Raw genomic sequence first — 13,064 nt, 5'->3', positions numbered from 1 at the left:
ACTACACCATACATACTGCAGCTTTAAAGAATGAGAGTGAACATATGAAATGTGAACCGGCTTGGCCACTTGAACTTCCAATGATGCATTCAGGGGACCCAATCAGTCAAGTCTCCACAGCTACAGGTGGTAGGCCCTGTTTTACCTGGCGCAGCTCTCGCCTCCACCCACAGCCAAGACTACAGAAAGTCATGTGCTGAGAGGATAACCACTTGGAGAGGAATTCACGCTGCATTTAACAGATTGTTGTTGTGGCTAGTTTTCCTTCCATGGCATTTCAGAAGGAAGACAGCCAGGAGGACGCACAGGAGTGTCCGGTGTGCTATGAGAGTCTGTCAGGCACAGAGAGGACACTGAGCTGCGGACATGTGTTCTGCCACGACTGTCTGGTCAAAACGCTGGTCAGCATCAACAGCGATGGAAACATCAGAGACACTATTGCCTGTCCCATCTGCCGGCATCTCACATTCATCAAGAAACAGAAGGAAGCCGCGCTGGTGTCCCTCGCAGCGCGCAAGGATCGACACGATGAGGCGCAGACGCTGGAGGTGCCTCTGCCTCTGCCGCTGGTACAGCTCGAGAGCGCACGGCGCGCCTCCAGGGACTCTTCACCGAGGGCAGTTCAGTGGATTTCTCACTGCTTCAGGGGGATCTTCGAGCGGGTCCGCAGACAGAGGCTGATCAGCCCCGGCCACAACGCGTCTCAGATCTTTATCATAAGCGCTGAAGGGCGACCCATGGCTGAGGAGGAAGCGCTCAGCGTGGTAATGACTGTGGTTCAGCCGCAGCGCAGGCGAAGGCGCAGGATCTGCACAACCGCACGGTGCCTGGTTATTCTGCTGTCAGCGTTTACTATACTTGCACTGGTGGCTGCAACTTTACCCTGGATTCTGTTGGCATAATCCAGTGGGTCCATGGATGCATGGATCATAATGTGCCAACAGGGACTGATGAACATTTATAGAAAACATTTTGTCAAGTGGCTACCTGTTATACAATGAACTCACCAAAAAGTTTTACCAACAAATGTTTTGTTGATTTATTTTTCTTCTTTAGATAAACTTGATTCTTTGAGATTTAGAAATCCCCCCAAAAATGTATTTAAAAATTGTTGAGTAAAATCACTGAGATATAGGTGGATAATGGTTAGTGATTTAATATTTTGTTGAAACTCAAAGATTCAAGTTTATATAAGAAGAAAACTAAACTCTCAACACAAGATTAGAGGTCTACAAAAACTTTGTTTAGTTTCAGGGCTGCAACCAATCACTATTTTCACTGTTAATTAATCAGTCAGTTATTTTCTTGATTAATCGATCAGTTGTTTGGTCTACAAAATGTCAGAAAATAGTGAAAAACCCAAGATGATGTCCTCAGATGTCTTGTTTTACCCACAACCCATATATATATTCAGTTTATTGTCAAAAAGGGATGAAGAAACCAGGAAATATTCACTTTGTACAAGCTGAAATCTGAGAACTGTATTAGTTTTTCCTTAATAATTATTTCCTGACGAGATCCTAGCCTGTGCTGCATCTGCTAAATGAACTGTGAATTGTAAACTGTACTCAAACCAATTAATCAATTATCAAAAACGCTGATGGTTAATAGTAAATTACTATTAAACTAATTGTTACAGCTCTTTTCACTTCATTTTAAAAAATGAAGAGTTGGAGTTTGATTCAAAACTCAAAAATCTAGCGAGGGCACTTTTAGCAGTTTATTTGTCTTCCTGATCAAAATAACTTGGTGCATTTCAGTGAATAAATTTACAATTTAAGGTGAACATTTTCACTTTCATGCTATCGTTTTAAGGCAGAGTCAGGACGTTTAGAGGCATGCCCATGTTGTTTATGTGCATCACCAAGCAACAGTCTTCAGTAAAGTCAAGGTTAGGACAGCAGCCTTGACAGCAAAGTCTTTTGTTTGGCATTCCTGTCTGTAACATGTTCTACCTGTTTTATGAGAAGCAAACATGCAGAACTGTTTGTTTTTCAATGCATTTCAAAGCACATCCAAAAATTCAACTAGAGTGGACATACTGAAATTAAAGTTTCAATCATTAAGAAAAAGTTTTTGTTGAAAAAATGCAATAAAAACGTTTAATGACACTTAATCTTCATTGTTATGAAGGCAACTCAGTTCATTGTGCAGCTATCCTGTTGTTGGATACACACCGTTTCCAAGCAACTTTACAGGTCAGACACTGTAAACTGCAGAGTTACACCCATCCCAATGTCAGGATTATTTTAGGAAGGTTACATTTTGGAGGGGAAACACGAGCTCAGTTAAGTGAGGGAGCAAAGTGTGAAAATAAAGACCCTGTTAAAATATGCATCACATTGACAGGCATTCTCTCCTCCGTACATCACAAGCAAAGATGCCAGACATTTTTTAAAAAGATTCTCACACAGTTTTCACTTAAAACTTTAATTTTACACATGCTGAGCAAGTGGAAAAATGGGACAGTTCACCCCAAAATCAAAATATATTTTTTTCCTCTGCGGGGGTGTAAACAGGACTTTATATATACTAAAAGTAAAGAGGCCAGATTCCCTTTTTGGGCTGAAAAAATCTTATTATTATTATAAATTCTTTCATATTTATGAACTCATTTTAATATCATTTAATCATATCATTAAATCATTTTCTGTACAAATGTATTAGCCAGCCTACATAATGGTCTACATGGTGTGTATTTAATTTATGTCTGCATCTTAAAGGATAATGCAGGTTGTTGCGCTAGAATCAAGAAAAAAAATCTTTACAAACACTTAATTTTTTTTATTGGAAATAGATTCAAATACTCCCATTAAACTAGCCGTTTTTAAGAAAACTCTTAGTCAGAAATGATTCAATAAAATGTCAAATTGAAAGATGCTGAGTCTAAAATAAACACCAACATCAGTTTTTAAAAGACACCATAGTGTGTAACTGTACAGTATAACAATACAAAAAAAACTATTTATGTTGTTAAAATTCCCCAAATCCCCAGAAACAATGCTGAGAACTTGACCTCTGTGTCCTCAGCAGTAGCTGCAGCCATGTTCCTCTGAGCTGTGGTGCTTTTTATCCATCCAGATGTTTTTGGTGGAACTACTGAAACTGCTCACAACAATGTGCGTGGATTATCTTGAATAACTTGGTCATAATTTCTGGAAAGCACCACAAGCCGAGTGCCATCCAGCTCCACTGTATTTGAGAGAGGGCAGACATCTCTATGGCTGATATCTCAGAAACTCAAAAACCACACACACACACACAAATCTAGATGTATAAATAGCACTACAGGTAAGAAAGAAATGTATATTTTTGATTTTGGGGTGAACTGTCACTTTAGCATTTAGATGGAGGGAGTTAGATCCCTCAGTTAAGTGTGACTGGCTCATCTTGTAGTGTGTACAAAGACGGTGTAAATAAAGCCACCTTTAAAACCTTCAGTAAGAAATAATTGATGCGTCACGGTGGTCTGAAGGAGACAGACGAGCAGGTGATGATGAGCTGAGCCTGGCTGGTTGCTGTAAGGAGATACACTGCTGCACTGTGGCATTAAATTACCAACAACTCTCAACACTGAGACGTTGCAGAGAGAGACCCAAATTATGCAACCTGGGGTGGAGATTGACAACAAATGAAAAACTTGTTCTCAGAATGAGTTTAGTCAGTATCACTAGTCTCCATCCTGACAAACGCGTACACTCCTGTGACAAGCCTTCAGCCATCCTGCTGGGCCGGTCCTGCAGGTCACACTCGTCACATGAGGAGGCAGCCATTCCTGGTTTCTCAGAGCGTGGGAGGAGGAGGATAATGATTTATTTCGTTTCATGACTCAGACTTTTTGTTTGTACTCCTGCTGGTGACTTGCGTGTCAACCTGAAAGTTGCAAATGCAAAAAAGTCACAGATTTCAAGGCAAACAGTTGAAAAAAGATATTACTAGCGTTTTATTCAGGTCAAAAAGAGGGAGAAAATTGCTCAAACATTCAAATGTTATTTTGCTGTTATATACATTCCTATTGCAGGATTACCCTCCAGAGGGAAGAACTCAGCTCTGTTACTAAATTACTATGCAATAAAAAGTACCAATACAACAATGTAAAAGTATGCCATTAGAAACATTCTTAGTATTAAGTGTTTATTACTTAGTGTTTAGTATTAGGGCCTGACCTAGGGGGAGAAAAATGAAAGGAAGAAGTTTTTGATTTTGCATTTTGAGAATAAAATCAAAATGTTGTGAATAAAGTTGAAATGTAGATAATAATGTCAAACTTTGAGTATTAGTACTGTGCAGAGGAAAAAAAAATATTTGAGGAGGATCTAATCATTTATTGATTGATTTATTTAGCATTTTGATAATATTGTTGAAATATCAATAATATAGTTGAAATACAGTTTAGAGAGTAAAGTCAAAATGGTATTTCAACTTTGTTCTTGACATTTCCTCCTCTGATTTTTTCCCTTACGGCTGGGCCTAATACTCTTACTTATGCATTTCTTCGAACTTAAATGGTGCAATGAAATGTTGAAATCGTGTGAAAGGATTAGAGGTGAAAGTGCTATGTAAGAGATCAAGCAAAAAAAAAAAAAAAAAGTTTGCAATGCAAGCAACCATTGCTTCCAGGGCATTTCCCTCTCCAACAGGGACGATTCATGGGTAGAGAAAAGTCTTAAAGGACCAGAGTGTAGGATTTACTGACATCTAGAGGTGAGGTAGAGGCTGCACATCGCAACCAACTGAATATTGCTTGCCTCACCCTCCCCTTCACTGTAAAAAAAGATTTTTCCTAATGGCCTTAAATTTAGGCCCCATTAATGCAAACTGATTACTGTGAATGTAATCCACTTATTAAATACATCTGAATTACAGCAGTTGTGTTCATCTAACTTGTTCAACTTGAAAAAAACTTAATTCATTTTGTTTGTATGTTACTAACTGTAGTGATTTTTTAAAGTTGGTCCAACAATTCTCAGAGAACCTAAGGCAGCAGCAAAACTTAAGAAAAATGCAAAAGGCTGTATCTAGAGCCAGTGTTTGGCTTGGTTGAACTCAGTCTAACTTGAGAAAAACACAATTCTTATTAGGAGATTATACACTAATGAAAATATCTTTGTGAATAATGTATTAAATTCCTGCAATATTCTGCTGATTCTGCTGCTCGGACCTTTCATAACAGTTCAGTCGTCAAGGATCATCCAATTTAAAGCAGACGAAAACAAAACAACAGGAACAGAAAATGAGAAACATTGAAATAAACCCCACACAGACCAGGTGAGATTATTAAAAATGTAGAGTTTAATATATATATTTATTTCTGACATTCTGATAAGGATTGCAGGTAGGCTTCACAGTACACACTGTGTTCCACTTGATATGCTAAGCAGAGGAGGGAGGGGTGGGCATGGTGGGCTTGACAAGCGGCAGGTTTTGTTTGTACACTAGTAGTGAAAGCAGAAGGAGGCAGTACATCCACAGGCAACATCTACTCCTCTACCGTATATTGCTCAAAACCCCACAAAGGACCATGTATTGTGATCCACATTCTCTAGAGTCCATCTTTACATTTTACCCCTCTTACAATCCCTAAAAAGACAGTGATTGACACAAAACGTGGATTATCAAAAGACTATCTAAGCGCATGCATGACACTTCTTCAGATTTTCCTTTTTTCTCATTTAAAATCCCCCCCACAAAATGTAAACAAATTGAGCCTTACTTTAGACCGACATACTTGGTGGCGAGGTGAGTTAGGAAACGTCGGCCTACAGTAGCTAAAATGCTTGATAAAACTATGTAACAGTGTACCATTTGGTGCAAAAGGTGGTTCTTATGAATATGCTCTTGAAAATGTTAATTTACTGGCTGAAATTAGATATGTGATGAAGTCATGACTCGTGTTTTGGGGGGAGGGTACAGATGTTATTTTTTTTTCTCTTCAGCAGCATAATAATCACACCTATTATGAATATGAATGCATGCTTTTATGTGGCTGTAAGTTCCAGTTATGATGCACAAAAGCATTGCAGCAACACTGCCTTGTACTGATAATAATACATGCCAACAGGCCGTAATTAACCTTCATCCAAACACACGCTCTCATTTGCCTGTAAGTTATTACAAAATCAGGTAGCCTACCGTTTGAAATCTGAGTGAGTCACATTCAGTCTGCACAGGGAGAGAGAGAGAAATACCCCTGCCTCCTCGTATTTATAAACGTATGGATCCAGCACAGAAAATAAAACCTCTAGTACACATTAATTATGCCTATAGTTCCAAAATAACAACCAGTGTGAGGGCACTTGCAATTGTTGTCATACAGTATAATCACCACAACTATCAATATAATTATCAACATCACCAAAATCTTCATAAACGTAGTCCATTGAGAACATACACCGAGGCATACCATAGATCACTTTTGGAGAGAGGTTAATCAAGAATTCATTTTGTCATAAGTAAACTCACACATAAAACAACCTTAAAAGAAAAAAAAATGAATTGCTTTGCAATAAAATCAATGGCTTTTTTTTTCTATAGGTTTGGGGAGGGTGACTTTGACCACTTTTTGGACTGAGGTGGATCAGTAAACACTGTAATTGCACTTTAATTGACAAAATTATTGTCCTAAAGACATTTTGTATGGAATTAAAAAAGTGACACTGCAGCATTTGTTGTCTGATGAATCCGAAATACGTCTGATTAATTGTCTGTGGTGAGAATAACAACAAAGGGCACAAAAGTTTTCAACTTTAGAGGTGCGTCAGATTTGCTTGTCTAACTGACCCCTGCGTATTTCCCACACTTTTTTGCTCTTGGCTCCAACAGCGGTTGAGCGAGCTGCATACCCAGCAGAATCTCTGTTGACTTTCTTCTTTCCTGTTTTCCTGTACTTAGACATGCTCTGTGCTTGGTTCATCTATGTCAAGGGATCGCAAACCTTTCCATGCCAATGCCATATAGCATTAGCTTATGGATTGGCTCCCCATTTTGTAGGGTATCTCTGAATCCCACTGGGAAAAAAAGATGAATATATGCCTTTACATTACATTTGAAATTATATATTATAGTTTCTATTTCATCATAATACATGTAACCAGTAAAAAAATATAGATTTTTATTTGTTGTTTTTTTTTTGTCTTAGCATTTTCCTTCATATTCCCTTTGTTGAGCCCCCCTCCCACCCCCTTGAGAACCATGAGCCAAGATAGCCTAATATTGCTGTTATACATAATGTCAGACAACACCAAATACAAAAAAAGGTCTGTCCAGAGGCAATTATTTGCTTCTGATTTTTTTTTTTTCACCTCCATTCAGTGAGCCTCCCCTGAAACTGTTGGGAGCCCCACCCCCTAATTTGAAAACCTCTAGTCTATTGCTGAAAAAAATCAAAAAATCAAAAATCAAAACTAGCTAGCTGGTTAGCTAATTAATCTACATCAATGCTTAGCTAGCGAGTTATATCTGACATATCCCTAACCCTAACCCGAGTTGTGCAAAAAGTTAGATAATTAGCTAATTAATCTACAGCAAACATTAATTTGCTAGTTAGCTAGCACTGTGCTAACATTTGCTAACCTAAGATATGACCATATGTCGCTTTTACAGGGCTTTTTATTTAGCTTTATTGAGTAGGGATATTTTCACATTATGATGCACTTGCAGAATTTAGTTTACTGCTAAATACACTACATTATTATTTCATTACCATTCACAACACTGCAAGTATTATTTTAATGCGAAGTATTTAAGTTGCTTCTTCGTGTCTGCCTTGCCTATGAGTTATTGGTACTGAGCTATTAGTTCTTATCTGCCATTGTCTAGCAGGGGAAGGTGAGCGCCATGTGCAAACAGAGTGGGAAGCATGCTGTAAACCCAAAGAGTGAAGCTAGGTGTACTGTACTAACTTGCCATTTGGTGTTGATTAAAAGAAAACTAAAAAAAAAGAGAAAGAGATATTGGAGCCTGCTTATTATCTACAGCCCGGAAGATCTGGAAAACGGTTACGACCAACAAAAGAGGGTTAGGTAAGTACAGGGAATGAGGAAGGAGATAGTTCACAGAGGTTCCATCGAGTACCAAGTTTGCCCAACTATCACTGGAACACAGAGCAAAAAAGGGCAGGACTTAAGAAGGGAATCAGCACATATTTTTACTTTGCTATAGTCAGTCCAATAATATAGGCTTAATTACGACTACATTTATCCTCATCATGATTTAATTAAATGGTCCTTATTTACACAGCAATCAATTCAAAAGGGAAAAAAGCAAAGATAGGGCATTGGTGTGCAACTCATTAGTGCTCTAGCATGTTAGAAGTAAGAGCTCAGGAGACAGAATTAGAAAGACCATGATTGATTTCTAGCAGAAATAACATTCTGCATTTCTGCTGCAGCATCGTTGTAACCTGGTGTTAAAGTGAAACACTATGAATCTACAGTAAACCTGTTCATCGTGTGCAGGGACAAAAATAACATCAATTTTTTAATCATTACATTTTCTACACATGATAAATATCAGCACATATATTATAATTATTATATATATTCAAGATATGCATTTTACATATACTTTCCCTCTCATTTATATACATCAATTTATTTACAGTCTTTGTATTTACACTAGGGGTCAAAGGTCGAGAACCTGAAGCACTTGAAACAAGGTTAAGGGAGAGATCATATGAACCTAAAGGCAGTGTAGTCATCCATACATTATCATCAAACTGTAACAGCACGTGGGTGGTCTAAATTTACTCTCCAAGGACAACAACAACAACAGAAACACTCACGCAAAATAAAAACACTGCCATTCTGAGGCCCTTGATCCAAAGCAGTTCGTTCATATCGGCTCGTCATGCAGAAAAACACATCGTGGTGCTTTCTTCAAAACTGAATAAGAGTTGCAAGTTCAAAAAATTTAATTTACAGTAACATTCCTCTCATACTGTGCTGGTATAAAGTGAGTTAAAGTGAGTTTACCCATGTGGAGGTAAACATCAGATAAAGAACTACAGTTGTATTGTGTAATAGAAGAGGGGAAGTTAAGACCAGGTGTGACAGTAAGAATTAAACTGCATTAAATGTTTCATCCTGCGTACCGAACCTGTCTCTAGGGCTCAGCGTTTTCCTAATGTGCACAAAGCTTGAATACCCTGTGAGCAATATAAGACTACTCTCTCAGTCTGTCTCTCTGATTCACCCTGAGGATGGGCTTTGCTCCTAACCATGTCAGGCTCTGAGTTTCCCTAACCAAAAGTTGTACAGAATATCATATTGCAATTTGATTGCATGTTCTAATAAGGCAAAAAAAAAAAATCAGAAAAACTCACAGAAATACAAACCACTGCATCAAACAACAAAGATGAACAAAGCAAAGCGAGAGAAAAAAAATAAAAAAATCTTTTAATGTTATACTCATCTATATTCCAGTCTTTCCTCCTAAAGGCAACTGTTCCTCCACTATGGCATTTTGGTGTTTTTTTTTTTTGTAGTCACATTTATGTACTAGCGAGCAATTGTAAGAGATGAGTTTCTTTGCAGCCTGTAGCAGATGTGTTCGAGTTCTGGTTTCAGGTGGGCATTGGTGAGGCCAGTGTGTGTGTTTCCATCAGGCCTTGGTGGCGACAGTTAAGAGTATGTACAGCCATAGGGGTGCTGGTAAGCTGTGATGCCTTTAGGGTCATAGGTCATAGAGTGGTGCTCTGGGGCTCCTCCTCAGGCACAGCGTCCCCCTCTGGAGAGTCTGTCACTGCCACGGACCTCCTGCAAGGGGCACCGCTGAACTCATCGATGAGGCTGTCCAGATTGACATTGATGGAGGGGATTTCATAATTGAAGATATCTAATGGTGAGCATGGCGGGAGAGGTGAGTGTGATGAGCAGAATGGTTGGAAATGGTGATGGTGAGCAAGAGGAGGAGGAGAAGAGAGCGTATGATGATGATAATGAGGTGTAAAAAACGGAAGAGAGCAGAAATAATATTAATCTTTTTGAGTCGGAACTCATGGTAAGTGGCATATGATGTCTGCCCTGATTGAGATAATCAGTAGATTACATGTGCTTCACATTCTACACAGGGATGTTTTCAGTGTGCTAGTGCTAGTCACACCTGAACAAACTAGTGTGCAACTAGTGTGGGTTTGTCACAGCTTTTTGTGTCTTTTAAGACAACAACAACAGATATTTTGTCAGATAAAATACAATAATGACTGCACAATGACACATTACTGTACACGTTTACAACAATGGCCAGATAAACCAACACAGAGGCAACAAGATGTGTGTGGAACTCTGTGGAAAAATGGCACCAAGACACCAAGTGGGCTTGAAGTAACAATGGAAATCTCATGAGGACTGGATACAGGATATATATATATATTTTCCTAAATATAGGTATTCTAATGTGCTGCTGCATTTACTGGAAGCAGCAGGTCCAAGCAGAGACTGATGACTACTCCTGTGTAGGAATGAGATGGAGCGTGGCAGTGTAGTAAGAGGGAGCAGAGGTTATAAAAAGCGATGAACCTGCCAAAGGAGGAGTGGGAGTTACCTGTGGCCCCCCATACCGGTGGCAGGTGCGTTAGAGGGGGATGTCTGCTGGTAAAGGGCTGGGAATGGGGAACGAAAGGAGGAGGGGCTTTAGGATGGACCTTTGTAAGCGACGGCGTCTGCAATGTGAGCGCAGTGTGGTGCACTCTGGGAAGTCCTTAAGCCATGCAATATCGGCTGAAGTACAACACCATACAAAAGAGTAAATAGTGCCAACCTGCTGTGAGGAAATTGGGAAAACAGTCCCTCCAGGAAGTTGCTATGTTGCGATGACAACAATGAATGCAAATTCAACCAATAAATTCTGCACGACCTTGCAAATTTGTCCAATCACTGCAATTCTTCCCACAAAGTTGACCAATCATTATAACTTTTCCTGCAAATAATAATGTTTTGCAACTGGAGAACACAATTTGTGGGTGAGGCAAACCCTGCAGCATTACAGTACTTCATTATCATGATTGTTTGTCACACATTTTTCCTTTATCACTTGGACATATTGTAATTTCAAATATATTGCGATTAATTGTGCAGCACCAGTTTGTCATTCTTACTGACATTTATCAATGCTCTGTGCACTTTCATATTATAGAATCTTTTGCTTGCTGAATTGAATGAGTTTGATCTCAAAAAAAGTTTTATTTTAGTTTAGTTTAGTTTACGGTACTTTAGTTTCTTTGACAAAGGATCAAATACAATAGTTAATGCAGTGCCAGCGTATATGACATTGTCAGGAATAACACAATAAACTCCACAACTTTTTTCCATCGTGGTCCCTGATATTCCATCAAACCTTTTGCAACAGTTTGCTTGTGGTGCATGTCTTCATTTACAACTAAAGCATTTTGTCAGAATTTTTGTAATCCTGAGCCTTTTTGTAATGTTATTAAGAATACTCAGGATGGAGTGTGATTTTATTTTCCTTGGAACAAGTTGCCTTTGATTTTAACTGAATTCTACAAAAAATATTAAATTAAAAACAACTTTTTTATTTAGAAAAACTTCCATGAAATCAGGAATTTTAGGCTGCAACAATCCCAAAAAAGGCTGTGAAATCCTGGAGGGACTGAGGAAATGGTCTGATTGAGAGCTATTGGTAGGTACGTTTGAGGCAGGCTGCAGGAGACCCCAGAGGCAGCCACAGCACGAGGCCAGGCAGTGAGATGGAGCGCATGGGGCGGGGACGGTCTGGCTTACCCTAAAAGTCCCCCTCACACTTAGCCCACACTGAATCCCTGGCCTCACACAGCTGCAAGGTACACAATAGTAGCAGGGGGAACAAGAGAATGATAAATATAACAAAGTGACAGAGTGATTGGTATATTATGACAGAACACCTCATCATCAGAACATCATACTGTAGATATAATGTGGGGTTTGTCTGGCTAGGTGTCCACGCCTGCTACACACTGGTGTGAACTGTGCAAGCCTCTGACCTACCTCTGCCGAGTGAGGGTCTGGGTAACACAGATAAACAGAGAGCACATGATGAATCTAATGGCAACTTCCATACAAGCAGGACGAGCTATGCTTCTCTGATGTTTCCACACATTACCCAGAAACATCATCACATAACACAAGCAATGAGTACATAGGTCAGGAGATTTGCTCACTACAATATTTACATCGTCTCATTCTCAGGCATCTGTGTCTAAAAGGCAACGTTTTTTCATTCAGATATTCGTTTGGGAGCAGTCAATAAAGGGGGGAGGGTATCTTTGTACATCTACAGTCCTACAGAGTCCTACACTCGTCCGCCGTCTCCATTGGACAGAGCCACAGCGAGTCTGAGAGAGGGCCGCTGCAGCCCCACCTGTGGTGGCGGCGGGGGTGTTGTTGCCAAGGGGTGGTGTTTACCTGTAGACATGCTCTCCCCAGGAGACAGTCCATCCAGGAGGCCCTGCTCCAGGGGCTGGGGAACTGGGGCCATGGCCGGGCCAGTGAGCCCAGGTGGGGCTGTGGGTGGCTGAGGAGGGGGCAGACTGGGTCTCTGCCTGGGCTTGGGGGCGGGCCGCGACTTGGTGAGCGTTCCGGTCAGGGAGGGCGGGGACGAAAGCGAGTGGGGCGCCCCCAATGGGGTCTGCCCAGGGGACGATGGGGGCACTTGCCCTGGAGGGCAGGCCAGTCCATAAGGAGAGGGGGTGCTAGGAGGTGTGGGGGACAGGCTGACTGGTGACGGCTGACCTGTGGACTGGTCGGACATCCCGCCAGACTGGCCGTAAGGGACCTTGGGAGGCACAGGAGCCAACTTCTTGGAACCTGGAAATATGCAACACAGTCATATTACTGTCTCCTGTTAAAAATGTAAATATGTTCTCTTAAAGGGATAGATACATTTTTTGTGGACTTGTATCAGGTACTTCTCCATAGTCAGTGTATTAACTACAGTAGATGGCTGTTGGCACATCCAAAGTTTGGAGAAGCAGAGAGATGACTGGTGTAGGAGATTAAAGCAATATACTGCTATAGATATGGTCAGCAGCAAAATGTATTTCAGCCACCTACAAAAACGTTCACCTAAAT

At 40.2% G+C, this 13,064-nt stretch overlaps 2 protein-coding genes across 2 annotated transcripts in view; one reads left to right on the top strand and one right to left on the bottom strand.

The window, feature by feature from the left end:
• LOC146309439 (RING finger protein 222) lies at nt 1-2,116 on the top strand. The gene has a single exon (XM_084744284.1). It carries the CDS (start codon nt 270-272, stop codon nt 900-902), a length of 633 nt encoding a protein of 210 aa, XP_084600410.1. The 5' UTR covers nt 1-269; the 3' UTR covers nt 903-2,116.
• Nucleotides 2,117-9,377: 7,261 nt separating this feature from the next.
• Nucleotides 9,378-13,064, bottom strand: part of arhgap44a (Rho GTPase activating protein 44a) — a 36,726-nt gene continuing 33,039 nt past the window's right edge. The window contains exons 21-22 of the mRNA XM_084744536.1: nt 12,399-12,800; nt 9,378-9,834 (exon numbers count right to left, since the gene is read on the bottom strand). Of these exons, the coding sequence (XP_084600662.1) occupies nt 9,680-9,834; nt 12,399-12,800 (557 nt within the window). The 3' untranslated portion in view covers nt 9,378-9,679. The remainder of the gene's footprint in view (nt 9,835-12,398; nt 12,801-13,064) is intronic.

Source organism: Lutjanus erythropterus, chromosome 19 (genome assembly GCF_056507025.1).
Source record: "Lutjanus erythropterus isolate fLutEry1 chromosome 19, fLutEry1.hap2, whole genome shotgun sequence".
In the NCBI taxonomy this organism is placed as follows: domain Eukaryota; kingdom Metazoa; phylum Chordata; class Actinopteri; order Lutjaniformes; family Lutjanidae; genus Lutjanus; species Lutjanus erythropterus.
Note: the sequence above shows the minus strand (reverse complement) of the source record. Positions and strands in the feature narration are given on the sequence as shown.

Coding starts and splice junctions, on each gene's coding strand:
- LOC146309439 (XM_084744284.1), top strand. CDS start 270: ATGGCATTTCAGAAGGAAGACAGCCAGGAGGACGCACAGGAGTGTCCG.